Consider the following 13,809-nt stretch of genomic DNA (forward strand, 5'->3'; position numbering starts at 1 on the left):
CGAGGACATTCCTTCACTCGTTTACTGTTTTACTATTGGTTGCACGCATGAAATAAATGGATGTACATATTTACAAGCTATTATCAGAGCCTCTCCACTTCATATAATCGGTGGGTCGGGCCCCCTCCTCTCTCCTTGCATCCCTGCATCCCTCCCTCCCTCTCTCCCTCCCGGCAGTGCATCCCCATCCCCCACACGGTGGCCGTCTCTTCGGGTGAAAACTGTCTTCCCAGCGCCACTGGCCCGACAAAACGCTGCTGTAGCAGAGCCAGTCCGCACCGACCCGAGGCAGAGCAGACACACGGGAGAGAGCACGTACGCACACGGGGAATCTTGTTTTTGTTTCGACCGAGTCCCTTTGGTAAGTCGTGTACGCTGTTTTATCACGGAGGACAAGAATGTCCATGTGTCGACTTGATAGTTGTTCGTTTTTTTTTTCTGTCCCCCCCCCCCCCCCCCGTATCCCTTCAATTGTCCTCCGTGGTGGCTACAGTGGGGAACTAGCAGGCTAAGCTAAACGGCTAGCTCAAATAGCGGAACCAAACTAGTTAAAGCAACGGTAGGGGGTTTTAACTTTAATACTTTGCGGTTGGTTTGCACAGTTGGCAACTGTTTTCTCGGTGCAGCCTGTTTTGAGCTGCCGTGTGTGGATTTTATTGCCATTTATTAATCTTTCTTATGCTAGCTCGCTAATTAGCGTTTGTGAACAGCGTGTGCCGAGGGATGCAGGGATGCTACGGCGGGTTAGCGGTTGTCTTTTTCGGGCTAGCACGCATGCTAAGCTAACGTTCGTATTATGTGACCCGCACGGATTCCTCCTGCGTGGAGTGCTTCGGAATGGACCCCGTCGCCATGGTACTGGCGGCGGCTAATCTGGCGATAATTGGCAAGATGGAGATCTCGGGAGTTGTTATCTAGAAATCGGTGGATTTTCAAAATGGTGTCTTAAGCTTGTTTGAGTGTGACCATTTTTGTCCAACCATCGCTGTTTTGGCGTTGCGTGCTATCTCTGGTATGCAGCGCAGTGCCAGCGCATGCCATACTCTGATATAAGTACATATTAACCGTTGATGTGGTGCTAAATACTAATGCTTGCAAAGCTAGGCTGTGCCCTCCAGGCTGCGACCGCCTTTGATGAACAAAACAAGTTGGTTTTGTCAAGAGTTTAGCGCTGCATCTCTTTGTTATTCGTAAAAAAATAAATAAAAAATGCTTCTTGTAGTCTGTTGTGAATGATTAGAAACGTTAAGTCAGTATTTACCAGTGTTTGCTCACTGTTTTTAACTGCATCCGTGCTCATCAGTACTACAGTAGGATGTAGTTTCTCTGGAGGTTCAGTTACATGGTGACCACAGCTGTGCGCAGAGGTTTACCTTGGGTGTTATAGTTGCGACCAGAGCTGAAACCAGTGACTGCCTTCATTATTGATTAATCTGTAAGTTGATTTATGATGACTCTGTAAGTGAAAACACAAGCGCAGAGCTCCCAGGGTGGCTTTTTAATATTTGCAATTGATGATCCCCTATGCAAATATGTTGTATTTACAGTCAAATTAAACAGCAGTGGCAGATATAAACATTACAGAAGCCAAAAGTAGATTGCACAACATGTATAATCTTCAGAGATCTAGCTACTGATTTAGATGGTGTTTTTCTTTTTTTCTTGTTCTTTCCCATGATTAGTTTTATCAGTGAAATGAATCCTCTTTTGCCCACCATCTCCCTTTTTTTGGGGAGGGATTACTTGCTTTAGTCAATGAATGCTAATCCCGTTTAATTCAAGAAGCCTTATCTGTCTGAAGGGATTTCTGAAACACTACTGTTATCGGTCCTCAGAGCATCACAATGCAAGTAAACTATGTACAGTTCCGTAAAGAGAGTAAACAAACAAGCCCATTTGCTGTTGCTTCTGCTTTTTATTTTTATTTTTGCATATGGTATGACCTGGTTTACTGAGAACCCTCGCAGACACATGTACACTCCAAATGGTTTTTATGCAGACTTCGGAAAGAGCACAGTGCTCCATGTATTTTAGATCTCAAGTGATGTTTTGCTAATAATAGTTACTGTTTTTTGCAGTTTGTAATTATAAGGCCTCATTGGAAAAACGCCCCTTCAACAACAATGGACTGTGTTAGTCATGTTCGTTGTATCCAGTTTAAATAAACACAGCTTTCTTTATTAATAGCCGTGTGCAGCCTCTTTAAGACTCGAGTGAAATCAAGAGGAGTCTGACAGAAATGCATCAGCCACGTGAAGGTATATTAAAAGCAAGGATAATGGTCCTCCTTGAGGGTTCCTCTCAGAAATTACAGGATATACTGATGGCATTTCAAGTAAGCCTGTTATTTTTTAGCGGATAAGAGCCACGGTTATTAAAAAATAAATCTTTATTGATGAAGTTTGCTAGTTTAATTCCATCGTCATCCTAAGGTGACCCCTGTCTGCCATGCTGCAGGAAGGGGGGGGTGGGTGGCATGTGGGTTCTGGCATGCGTTGAGTGCAGGCTCGTGTATGAATGGTGGGCTGTACAACGCACCCATAAAGCCGTCAGACGATTGAAAGCCGGAGTCACTTAATGTTACGACAGTCGGTGCGGTTCTAAAACAGAGCCTTGTTTTTTTCAGCACTTGATTCCCATGTGGTTTCAACCACTTAATGATTTGCTCATCACAGATCAGTAAATGAAAGTTTTTACAAGCGGCCTCCAGGTTCACCTTCCTCTGGTGTACCTTGACTGGCACACAGTGCCTCAACTTGGTCACCATTATTTTTCCAGAGACCCAAGCGGATGTGAATATTTACACGGTTTGACTTGCTAAAGACTGATCATCTGAAAACCTATTATCCATAAATGAATGATTTTGTCAAAGCATCAGTAAATTGATAGAAATGCTTCTCACTGTTCTGTATAGCCAAGGGTGAAGTGCTGAAATAGCATGTTGTTTTTCTACAGTGTGTCTTTTGGTGTTGTAATTCTGGTTACGCTTTATTTGTTTTGTTGGACTGCAGCACTGCTAAAGGAAATTATATGCACTATACATAGAGAGTTTAAAATAGCGTACATTGGTTTGGGATGACATTTAGCAAACGTACAAAACCAGAAACATTTCTCACCTTACCACCTACATCTGTAGTGGTTTTGTTTTCTATTTTTGTATTGCTGTATCCGTCAGCACTAAAAGACATGTGTATTTGTTCTGGAAGACTTTCTTCAACCCCCGTTTGTCGTGCCGGATCGGTTTTTAGCTTAATCCGATCAATAAGTGATCTTGCGGCGCTCACTGGGGACGGTGTAATAGAACACAAAAATTCTTGGTTTGGCATGTCCCCCTGTTTTGAAGTCGGATTTGTTTTTGTTAGAAGCAAAACGAATGCATAAATTAACATGTTTGTGATTTATTTAACACAAATTAAAAAGCCAGTAATTCCAGCTAAATTAGTTAAGACGCTCTAATCTAATATGGAACATATTAGTTATAAAATTATTAGGGGCAGAGTTTGAGTGAGTTTGCACAAAGAAAAGCTTTCTCTCTTTTTGTGAGCACTGAGGCCACAGCCATTTTGTTTGGAAAAAATCTAATGGAATCGTCACTGGACACAGTGACTAAGGGTTTCATACTTACTTATGTCTGTGGGAGTTATAGTGTACTTTTCCAAACGTTACATGGTCCATTGTTCTCACTACAAGGTCCATTAGCAGCACACGACTTATTGTGGCAGTGGAGCTTTTTCCTGGAAAATGAGAAATGTGAGACGTTCAATATCCAGATGAACATAATTTTTAAATTATACCAAGTGTAAAGACGCAGTTATTTTTTTTTTTTCTAGATAAATAATGGAACCAGAAATGCTTTTATTGTAGCATCAAGCTTGTATTTTTATCCTTATTACCACGGTGACATACACTCTGTTATATCAGCCCTGCGTTAAATCTTGGCTCCATGAATGTTATAGTATTCAGCGCCTAAAATAAACGAGAGCTATTGATTCAACTATTTTTTATTTTTTTTAATTTGGAGGTTACAGTTTGTTGCACTATTGTGTTCTAAGGGCTGTTTCTATTATTTTGACAACCCCATTTTAGTCAGTGGGTCAGGCTAAGTAACAGAAACAGCACCACCAATTAGATTAGTTATTTTACAGTTGAATTACCAAATTTCTTTTAATGTTTCAACATAAATTGAACATTGTTAACAGCTACAACGTGAGATTTATGGCAGGCCTGTTATATTATTAAGCTTTCAGGTCATTATTGTGCCAAATTAGTGTACACTTTATGTTTTGCACCGAATTGATTTGGATGCGATGATGAGCTCAGTGTTTAATAAGATTAGTACTTAACATGTCGCCCAAACAATCCCCAGTTTCCCATCATCATTTCCCAGCGATTGATCTTCGATGTGCTGAGGCGTGCCGTGTTTGTGCATGTATGCAGCAGCAGCAGCAGGTGAGATGTCAGAAGGAATAATGGATCAGGATAAAGGCTTGAACTGTTCCCTCGGGGGCAAAGCGTCTCATGCATTCAGCTGTGATTCACTTTGTACACAATGCACACATGAAACGTACACATGGATCTGTGCTGCACTTTTTGTTGGTGATGCCTACAGTCGTGATTAATGGTATAATTTTCTTTTACTCTGTATTGTAGCAACGGATTACGTTTTGTGCTGCTGTCTAATTGTATTGTATGATACTGACAGGTGTTTTTTACAACCTGTTTAAATCCAAATAAATGAGGCCGGACTGAATAAACACAAGACCCAAGTTAATTATGGCTGGGAAGTTTTGTTGCGTTTGTTCTGGGCTTCTGACGGTGTTGATACAGGCACGCTGTCATGGTCTACTACAACACTTGCATAATTATAACGGAGCCTGAATAGAAAGGCTGACCTTTTACTACTATTAGATATCAACAAAAGCATCGCTCCGATTGTGAAACCAACTCTTGACAGAAGTGTCTCTTAGCTAGATGCTTGAATTTATTCGCCAACTGCCAGTTTCTTGGTGTTGCGTTGTAGGTTTAGTTTGAGTGAGTTCAGCTGTATTGAGATGCAGACATACAGTCTGTGTGCTAGTTGGCTAACCAAAGCAATACGCAAGTGTTATTAATAAAACATGCCTCTTTTTATACAGTGATAAATCAGGCGGTCAGATTTATCGTCCTCTGTAAGCTTTTTGCAGATACTGATGTTTGTCTATGTTAACCGTCAATAACAAGACATCCTAGTCCACTGTGCAGTACTCTAATGAGTGCGTGTCTCTCCATGTATAGTATAGTGCGTCGTTAGCGATTCAGGAGGCCTGCGAACTATAAACTGTGCAGCTGGTCACTTCAGTATATTTAGCAAGCTTGAAATACCTTCACCCTCTGGAACAACAGAAGAGTGACTGGCATTGATCAGCCCCTGCTCTTTAAGAACGGCAGTTCAGTGCAAAGGGACCCCAAAATGTCACCGGTTGCTATTTTAGCTGTAATATAATGGTCTTTTTTTTTTTTTTCACCCTGTGTTTGTTGAGTCCCACCTCGGGCAATAATGCCTGTCTGGTGTTAATATTGCCTGGAGATATTGATTGTTTATCTTGGGTTTAACTGCCAAGTCCTAGCTCATATTGTGCGTGGCTGTGTGTACATTTGCATCTGCGCATGTGTCTGCGTTTTCTTTTTTTTTTTTATTGTAACTTCTACAGTCATAGTATTCAGATTATGAATCCAGTGACACACACATATTTTGAATGGAGTATGACATTTTTCAACCACTGCCTTTTATAGCGTGGGAATTACAAGTGCAAAATTATTATTCACACTGGCTAATTTGTTAGTTTTTGACAAGCACCATTAATAGCTAACCTTAATTAGAGTTGGAAATCAAGCTGAGGACTATATCATTATTGTTCCCTCTTCCAGCACAACCAGGTTCATGCTCTATTTGCAAGTAAAATGAGTCAATAATTCGGAGCGACTGCAAGCTTTATCCTTGCAGATAGGCCTGGGCAGTATTATGTGCAAATACTGAAGGTTTAAATGTCAGTACCATCAAAAACCAGCCTTTCTCCTGTTAAACTTAGTCAGAAATGGTCTTTTAGTGGGATATGTTGTAATTCATAGGAATTATAGGTGATTATAGGCGGCTAGCAGAACAGAGAGGAAGCCAAGCTGAGAAAGATGATGGTCACTGGTGAGAGTGCAGGACTCACTATTGAGTTTCAAACTCGTCGCACTATTGTTATTTTCCATGGTGGCCTCCAAATACCTCTGTATGTTGCGGATATTGAGCAAAACAGGGAAGGCTGGCACCTTACAAAGGAATATATTGTTGCCAAAAAGAAATGCATTTGGATTAGGCTGGTTTACTTGAAGGCTAAGGGCTTAATTTAATTAAATTCTTCAGCCTGTTTAATTTGTGAATTATGTTGTCATTGAGGTCAAGAGTGTGTTGGTTTAGTTTGGGCGTTCGGTATTGAATATTGTAATATTCTGCAATAAAATGGTCTGATTACTCATCGCAAACCTGAAAATATATATATATATATTTGTTTTCATCTGGCAGCTTGGGCAACAGAAGAAATGTTTTTAGGTAAACCTACCTACGGTTATTGCAACACTCTTAAGGCTACTACCTGTGTTTTTGTGTGCTGTCATTACAAATGGTGATTACACAGTATTAAGGACACACATGACTGAGTTATCTTTTTGTTCTGTAGCAATTATCTAGCTTCTAAAGGTCTCCTTTCATACAAGCAGTCTGCATGGCTCAATTCCCCCACAACTGCACAAATTATGGGAAGTCTTGCACATTGCCGGGTGCTGCAGCATGTTAAGCTGTAAAATATCCCATTATTGATGTTGTACATGTATTTAGCAAGTAGACTACAAGCAAGCTTCATTCGAATACAAATGCCGTACCTTCAGATTGCCCTCCCAACATTTGCTCGATGGTCTGTGTCAGACTTCAAACCAGAGTGAGCGCTGGCATTGTATCTTGTGATATCTCCAGCAGACGTTCTCTGAATTTGTCATCCGTCCAACACTTTTGTTGTCTGCTGCGTAATGAGTTTTATAACCTCTCTACGTGATTAGAATTACTGTAGACGTCTGTGTTTGTTTCCAGTATTGTTCAGCGTCGCTGATCGAAGCTGTAATTCACTAGTTGCTATGAGAACTCATCAAGACATACGACTTGATGTTCCCTTTAAAGAAAGTTAGGTGGAAGCCGCTAATGAACTCTTTGTCATCACCACCTTTTAATACGTTCAGCCTCGGTGAAAAGTGATGATATTAACTTGCATGGTTAACCACACCATAAAGTATATTCTTTACTGTAGCATAGATCTTCTTAATGTCTGAATGTAGCTAAGGACCACAGGGGTAGAAATCTCCATAGCTGGATAATGTTGAATCCTATTTATTTCCACCGTACTGGCACTCCGTTGCTCCCAAAAAATCGTTTAAATCTTCGGCGTGATGGCACAATATTTTTCACATAATCCAGCAATGCAGGCCCACGAGGTGTGTGACTGATGGGATGATTTTGGAAAGGAGAATAAAAGAGGAGGAAGCCGGCACAGAGAAAAGGGGAGATGCTGTCCCAAAGTGTATAGTGCTGTCCTAGATCTAAAATAGCCCAGAGCTGTTTGGAGCTCATTGCTGCAGGGCAGGTCGGATTGTGTGGAAGGCGGTGGGGTGGGTAAGGGGGGGGATTTAATCAGAGATTCCATCACACTGCCTTTCAATAGTGCAAATACGATGGATTTGGTCTTGATCGTGAATATCAGTTCTCATTGTGGAATATCTGTGTGAACTTTAAGGCCATGTTTTCATATATATTGCTGTAGTTTGGACGTCTGCCGTACAAAAGGCCCCGAAATAATCTTTATCAGCTTCGACTTGTGAACAAGAACCAGTGTTTTCTGCCATATTTCTAACAATTGAGGGTATTTCACATGATATTTGTTTTTGTCTGTGCTCTTCTCACTGGTTTGAAGTGGTTAAATCTCAGCTGGTACTCTAGATTTTAGCTAAACATGAGCCAGAAGAGGACGACTGCTGCGGGTTGCTTTGTCATAAAATGAAACTATTGGCCACAGATTAAAATACGTCTATAACTTTAACTTTTATTGCCTTTTAGCCATGACTTTCACGTTACGGAGAAATACTTTAAAGGTTTTTTTTTTGTTTTTTTTGGATTTAATCGGCTTTATTGGCACTGATCTAATTTACAGTCTCATTTGCTAGGGGATATATTTTCAGCATTAATTGCTCTGTGAAAAAATGCCATTGACACACCACCACACACCATTACGCTCAAGTTATTGTTCTATGATTTGTCTTTGTCCGTTTCCTTCTTACATGACCCAAGTGAAATGTTTTCCCTTCTGAAGGTTTCTTGGGAAAAAAAAAATAAAAATGGTTCTATTTTCTCCCATGCTGAAGTGTGATAACGCCCACCGGTTTTGATTTGTTGCTTAAAGAGTAGATGCCTGGTGAGGTATTATGTGGGAGGATAGAGTCGGCGTGGGGGTTGCGTTGTATTGTACATGTTCTTCAGGAATGGTAGCTCTTTGTATCTGTCTCTGTGTGTGTGTGTGAGGTTTATTCTTTCACAATCCTTCCCTCCTCCTCCTCCTCCTCCTCCTCCTTCCTCATTATTACCTCTCCTGGTCCCCTCCAGGCTGCCGGAGTCTCCCTTTATAGAGTAAAACTGACATTATTGTTACGGAACAGACGCATATTAATGTTGATATACACAGATTAAATGTGCAGGCATAAACTTTGAAGATCCGTGTAAGAAAGACACAAATGCCACCATCTTGCCGGGTTGAAAGATGTGATTTGTTCTTGGGGCCTTGGGGCTCTTGCTTGTGAGTTCAGCCCAAATGAAGTCCCGCTAATAGAGTTTAGGCTTAACAAAGTCCTGAAGAATAAGTCAGGTTAAGTCCTGAAGAATAAGTCAGGTGTCCTTAATAATGTCAGCGAGTAGTGAATTAAACCTTGCTCTGTGTGCGTGTGTGTGTGTGTTTGTGCGTGAGACAGACAAAGAGCATTGCCAGTGTGCTTTAATGTCACTACTATTGATGTTCAGCAGTATGTCTAGCGCTAGAGCGATTCATTGATCTGTCACAAATGAAATAAGATAATGAATCCATTCATTTTTAAAGCAATTCTTTCATATAGTTAGTTAGACAAAAATAATTGGAAATAATAAGTAAATTAAAATAAACCTTAACGTCAATCTTACTTCTAATTAAATAAGTGAACCCTGTATATTAGCATTTAGACAGTATCTCCTGTTGTCATCTATAGAAAGAGTAAAACAAATCAAATAAGAACACGCTCATAATCCACCAGCATGGCAACTTTTGGTTGTTGTGTTGCAGCGTCAGTTTTCAGTGCAAATCCAATTTTCTGATAATGTTTCTCATCACTGCAGTGTCACAGCAAAGGAAACGGGAGGGGAAAAATTAAGTGAGTCCCGGCTCCATGCAGAGGCTGTTCGAGAGCTAAATGTGTGGTAACGTGGCCCTTGGTTTGATAACGTACAGAAACTTGTATTGGCTGTCAGGAGATAAGTACAAACGCTTCATGGCGCACATGCAGTTTCATCACTGTCAGAGTCTCCTGTAAGCAGCAGTTCTGTGATTGATGGAGGGATGTTACGCTGCAGCAAGCCCTGCTGTCTACAGAGTCAGGTGTGTTTGTACCAAGGAAAGAAAAGCCGATAAATCAGTATTTAGAAAAGGGGCCCACAGACGTAAGCAAAGCGTAGTGTAGTGTGATATATATGCTTAAATACGAACTATTTACAAATCTGGATTCCTGCTGTCTTTCCCAGTTAGTCCTCTGTAGCTACTGCTGGCACAGTATTTACATCACGCTCCTGAAAAATCACGTTTCAGTGATATGTCTTTAAAGACTGAGCTTCGGTTTCGGTTTAATGCATTTTCATGCACGCAAAATATCCTGTTGAACTGTATCCTAGCAACATGTAATACTGTATATTTGTCTCCTCTGCGTCTGACTAATAATTCACAAGACCCTCGGGCAGCAGAGTAATTGTTTGGAAAATGCTCATTAATCAAAAATTTCTGACGTTAAACATTTTCGGAGTGATCAATTTGAATAAGTGACTTTTGATTGGCCTTTTTCATCATTCTAGACATTTATTGACTAATTGAATCTGAGCTGTAAGTGACCAGATCAGTCGATTGACAGTTTTCTTTCAAACTGCTGTAAGAAAACATGAGGAGATTCTGAGTAAATTGGATGATCAGAAACTATTATTAGTTACTGGACCAAACATAATCATCAGTTCATTTCATATATTTAAACTAAACCTGACTGACCAGAAAGGAAAATCAGTATTTGTATCTGTTTGCTAGTGTTTTCCTGCAAGCGAGTGTGGATGTGTTCTTGACATTTTCAGAGAAGCGGTAATATAATTTTCTTTTTTTTTTTCTTTTTTTTTTTTCCTAATAAGCATCTCTACAAACTCTTGTCTCCTCTTTTGCACTTCGTTTTACAAATGAACGTATATTCTCTCCGCTGCACAGCGGCCTTTCGCAATCATGGATAGCGGCCTGTCGAACAGAAGGTCTCCGGGGTAGAAAAGGGCTTTTTAGGAGTGGAGACCTCATCACCTCCCCCTCAAAACAAAGGGAGTTATGGTTGGACACTCCTACTCATCACATGCGTTTCTGCTGTCCTCTGTTCCTCTCACACACACACCCTCATTAGAGGCATTGTGGTGCCCCTCTTGTTCTCGCCCATTCACTTTTCATCACCTTTCTCCGCACTCATGCACAGACTCACCGAAAAAACACCAGTCTCTCACTACTCTATTCATGAACAGCTGTAATTGGGTCTGAGTGTATGTGTGTGTGTGTGTGTGTGTGTGTATTTGTTCAGAGGATAAGACCTCGGGGTTAGTTTAGCCACCTGTCTATGTGTTATTGTGTTTTGTTCCCGCGTTCGACGCATTTACAACTTAGTTCGTGTGAACTACCAGATTTTGATGAAAGCTCTTATATGGCTTGTTGCAACACTGATTTGATGGTCTGATGATAAGTGTGCTATGATTTTCAGGAAATGTAAAACCACTAAAAATGAAAAAAAAGATTTATTATAGTCGTTTAATGTTGGATTTCTTAGTTGTCATGTTTGTTTTATACAGACATTCATGGTTCTCTTAGGATGAACCCAAATGGTTTCTCTTGTTGTGGCTCCATGACATCTGTATTTGTGGTTTTAAATATAAAATATCTGACAATTAGATGATTTGTAATAACCTTAAAAATCAAAATCAACCTTGAGTCCACCCAGGAGTTGGATGTATGACGTGAAATGTTGTGTTTAGCGCGCTAACGACATACAAATACATGCATGTTAACATTATCCTAGCTAACTGGTTTAACATCATTGGTATTAGCATTGTGGTGAACATTTCTAGCATGCTAAAGTTATTGTCCAGCTCCGAGCACGGCCTCATGCTGCTGTTGACACTGGGAAAAAAAAATCTGGCTTATATTATTTCTAAGATGCACTAATGAGACTTCTCATTGAAAGCCTGCTATAATCAAAATGTTAGTTCACACGTAGGGATGCTGATTAACTGAGTCTGAGAAAGTTAATGACAAATTAAAGAAGCGCAGCGGAGATGAATGAAAGGTGTGCTGCTGTGCAGTGCTAGAGGAAGGAATTAAAGCACCGAGGACGTCTCAGATTAATGAGGAATCTACTTTTGAGATGCAGTCTGTTCGGCAGTAAGGTTAATCAATCCCCCTGAGACATTCTTGTGCTATGAGACATAAATATGAGTAATGAACCAAAGCAGACATGTCACCACACACACAGGCACACACACACACACACACACACACACACACACACACACACACACACACAAGCTCGTGTTTTTGATCATGTTTTGGGATATGCGTTTTAAGGAATTCATGCACAAAGCAAGTCAAAAGCAGCTGCACCCACGAGTTTGTGCTTGCTCTCATTTGCCGGCGTCTTTGGGCGTTTTGACGTCAGCGCTTCTGGACAGAGCTTTGAAATGCTTTCTTGCTTAATTTGAAGTGTCACTTGGTGCCGCTTGGCATCACCGCGGCACACTGTATGCACAGGAAACACGACTGTAAAGCCATACTCATGTAAAGGGTTTGTCTTTTTTTTTTTAGCTGTCGAATGGCTGTGAAGCACAAGTTCAGATTGCAGTCGGAAATGAGTCGTTGGTCGCGATTTATAAATTTAGATTTAGTTTGCATGTCTACGGTGAATGGGCGGGTTATGTGCTGTGTTTAGAGGAAACTGCCGGAAAATATTTTGACACAATCTTGTACGTAAACATGACCGAGCCTCACTTAAAACCAGATACAACTGGCCCGTTCACTGCCGCCACATATGCCAAGTCCCATCTCTCTCTTAGAAACCGATGAAAACATCTACACAAGATCCACATACACCGACCGCACAGCTCACACGCACCTTTCCTCTCTCTGTTTACTGCTCTACCGTTCAACACTGCAACACTCTTGTGGTTCTGGATCATGCTTCCTCATGGCTTGGTGCAAAATTCAGCCCGATCACTTCTTGTTCTCTGTTTTTCTTGTTTTGCTCCGTCACTCGGCGTGTTGTGCTTTCTCATTGGCTGTGTTGATGTTTGCTTTGCTGCTTTGTATTGGTTGTTCTCTGCTGCACATCGCATACGTATACACAAATTCATACTCATGCCTGACTCTCACGTGAACGTACTCTTTCTAGGCTATGCAAACACGGGAGGTAATCCGACTCTGACTTAAAAAGGCGGTTGCCACCAAAACATCTCCTTTGTGCACATAAATACATACTGTATGCACAAAACAGAAGCCAAAACTCTCCGTTTCTTTGTATCCATACACTGTATTGTGTTTACCACAGTTATTTAATACATTAATTGGCAGCTAGAGACACAGTCGCTACCACAAACACTCACTCAGACACAGTCTAAATCACCGTCTCCCCTGCTGCTATCACTAACCATTTGCTGTTGCACTGGTGCTTGCTTTTTTTGCTGTTTATATATTTTTTTTTTTTCTCCTTTTCCTGTGTTCATTGTAATCATGACCTCTCGCTGTTTTAATTTCAGATTTGCATATCCACTTCCACTCCTTCCTCATTTGCATACAGCAAGAATGGCGAGCGGGCATCCCACAGACAAATTCAGTTTCATGTATCAACCAGACACGCACAAGAGGTACGGGGCACGCATGCACACACACTCATACACGCACGAAACACAACAACACGGTGTCACAGGGCCACGCTGCCGATGACCAGGTGAGTAGAAATAATGGACGTGCACCGTGGAGAAATACGCCGTGCGGGACTTGCAGTGAAAGTGGCAGCGTTATTAGGCGCCTTCACTCCGACCATTTCTCCTCAGTTTATTATCGGCCTTTCCTCTGTTCAGTCCTGTTGTGGAAACCATGCTGGTTCAGCTTGCTGTGCCATTATCGGCGCAGAAGAAAATAAGGCTGGTGTGCTTTTCAGTCAGTACTTTTCTTCTATTGCAGCAATCTCATGTTTTCAAGTACATGCTTATGTTGAGTCTACTTGAAGGTTAGGATTCACAGTTGCATGCCGGCAAAATCCTTCAACTGGATGTCGCCTTAAGATCCTGGGATTAATGTGCGTGCCGAATGTGTGCGTGTGTTTTACAGTCGTAACAATTTTCTTTCCAATTTACATGGCTTGCGTCACTTTACCCCTCCATTTGTCTTCTGTCTTCCCTTAACCCTCTCCTCTCTCTTCCACGCTTGTCTCTCTCTC

The 13,809-nt window shown here is 41.2% G+C and overlaps 1 protein-coding gene across 4 annotated transcripts in view; it reads left to right on the forward strand.

Moving 5' to 3' along the window:
• The first annotated feature begins 221 nt into the window (after positions 1–221).
• fam168a (family with sequence similarity 168 member A) overlaps positions 222–13,809 on the forward strand; it is a 28,761-nt gene continuing 15,173 nt past the window's right edge. For 2 of the 4 annotated variants that reach the window (XM_084559020.1, XM_084559021.1), the window contains exon 1: positions 11,846–13,234. In XM_084559020.1, coding sequence (XP_084415146.1) covers positions 13,101–13,234 — 134 coding nt within the window. In that variant the 5' untranslated portion in view covers positions 11,846–13,100. Of the gene's footprint in view, positions 362–11,845; positions 13,235–13,809 lie in introns of those variants that run through there. The other 2 variants (XM_084559022.1, XM_084559023.1) reach the window with 2 other exon arrangements.

The sequence above is a fragment of the Chelon labrosus genome (assembly GCF_963514085.1).
Source record: "Chelon labrosus genome assembly, chromosome: 13".
In the NCBI taxonomy this organism is placed as follows: domain Eukaryota; kingdom Metazoa; phylum Chordata; class Actinopteri; order Mugiliformes; family Mugilidae; genus Chelon; species Chelon labrosus.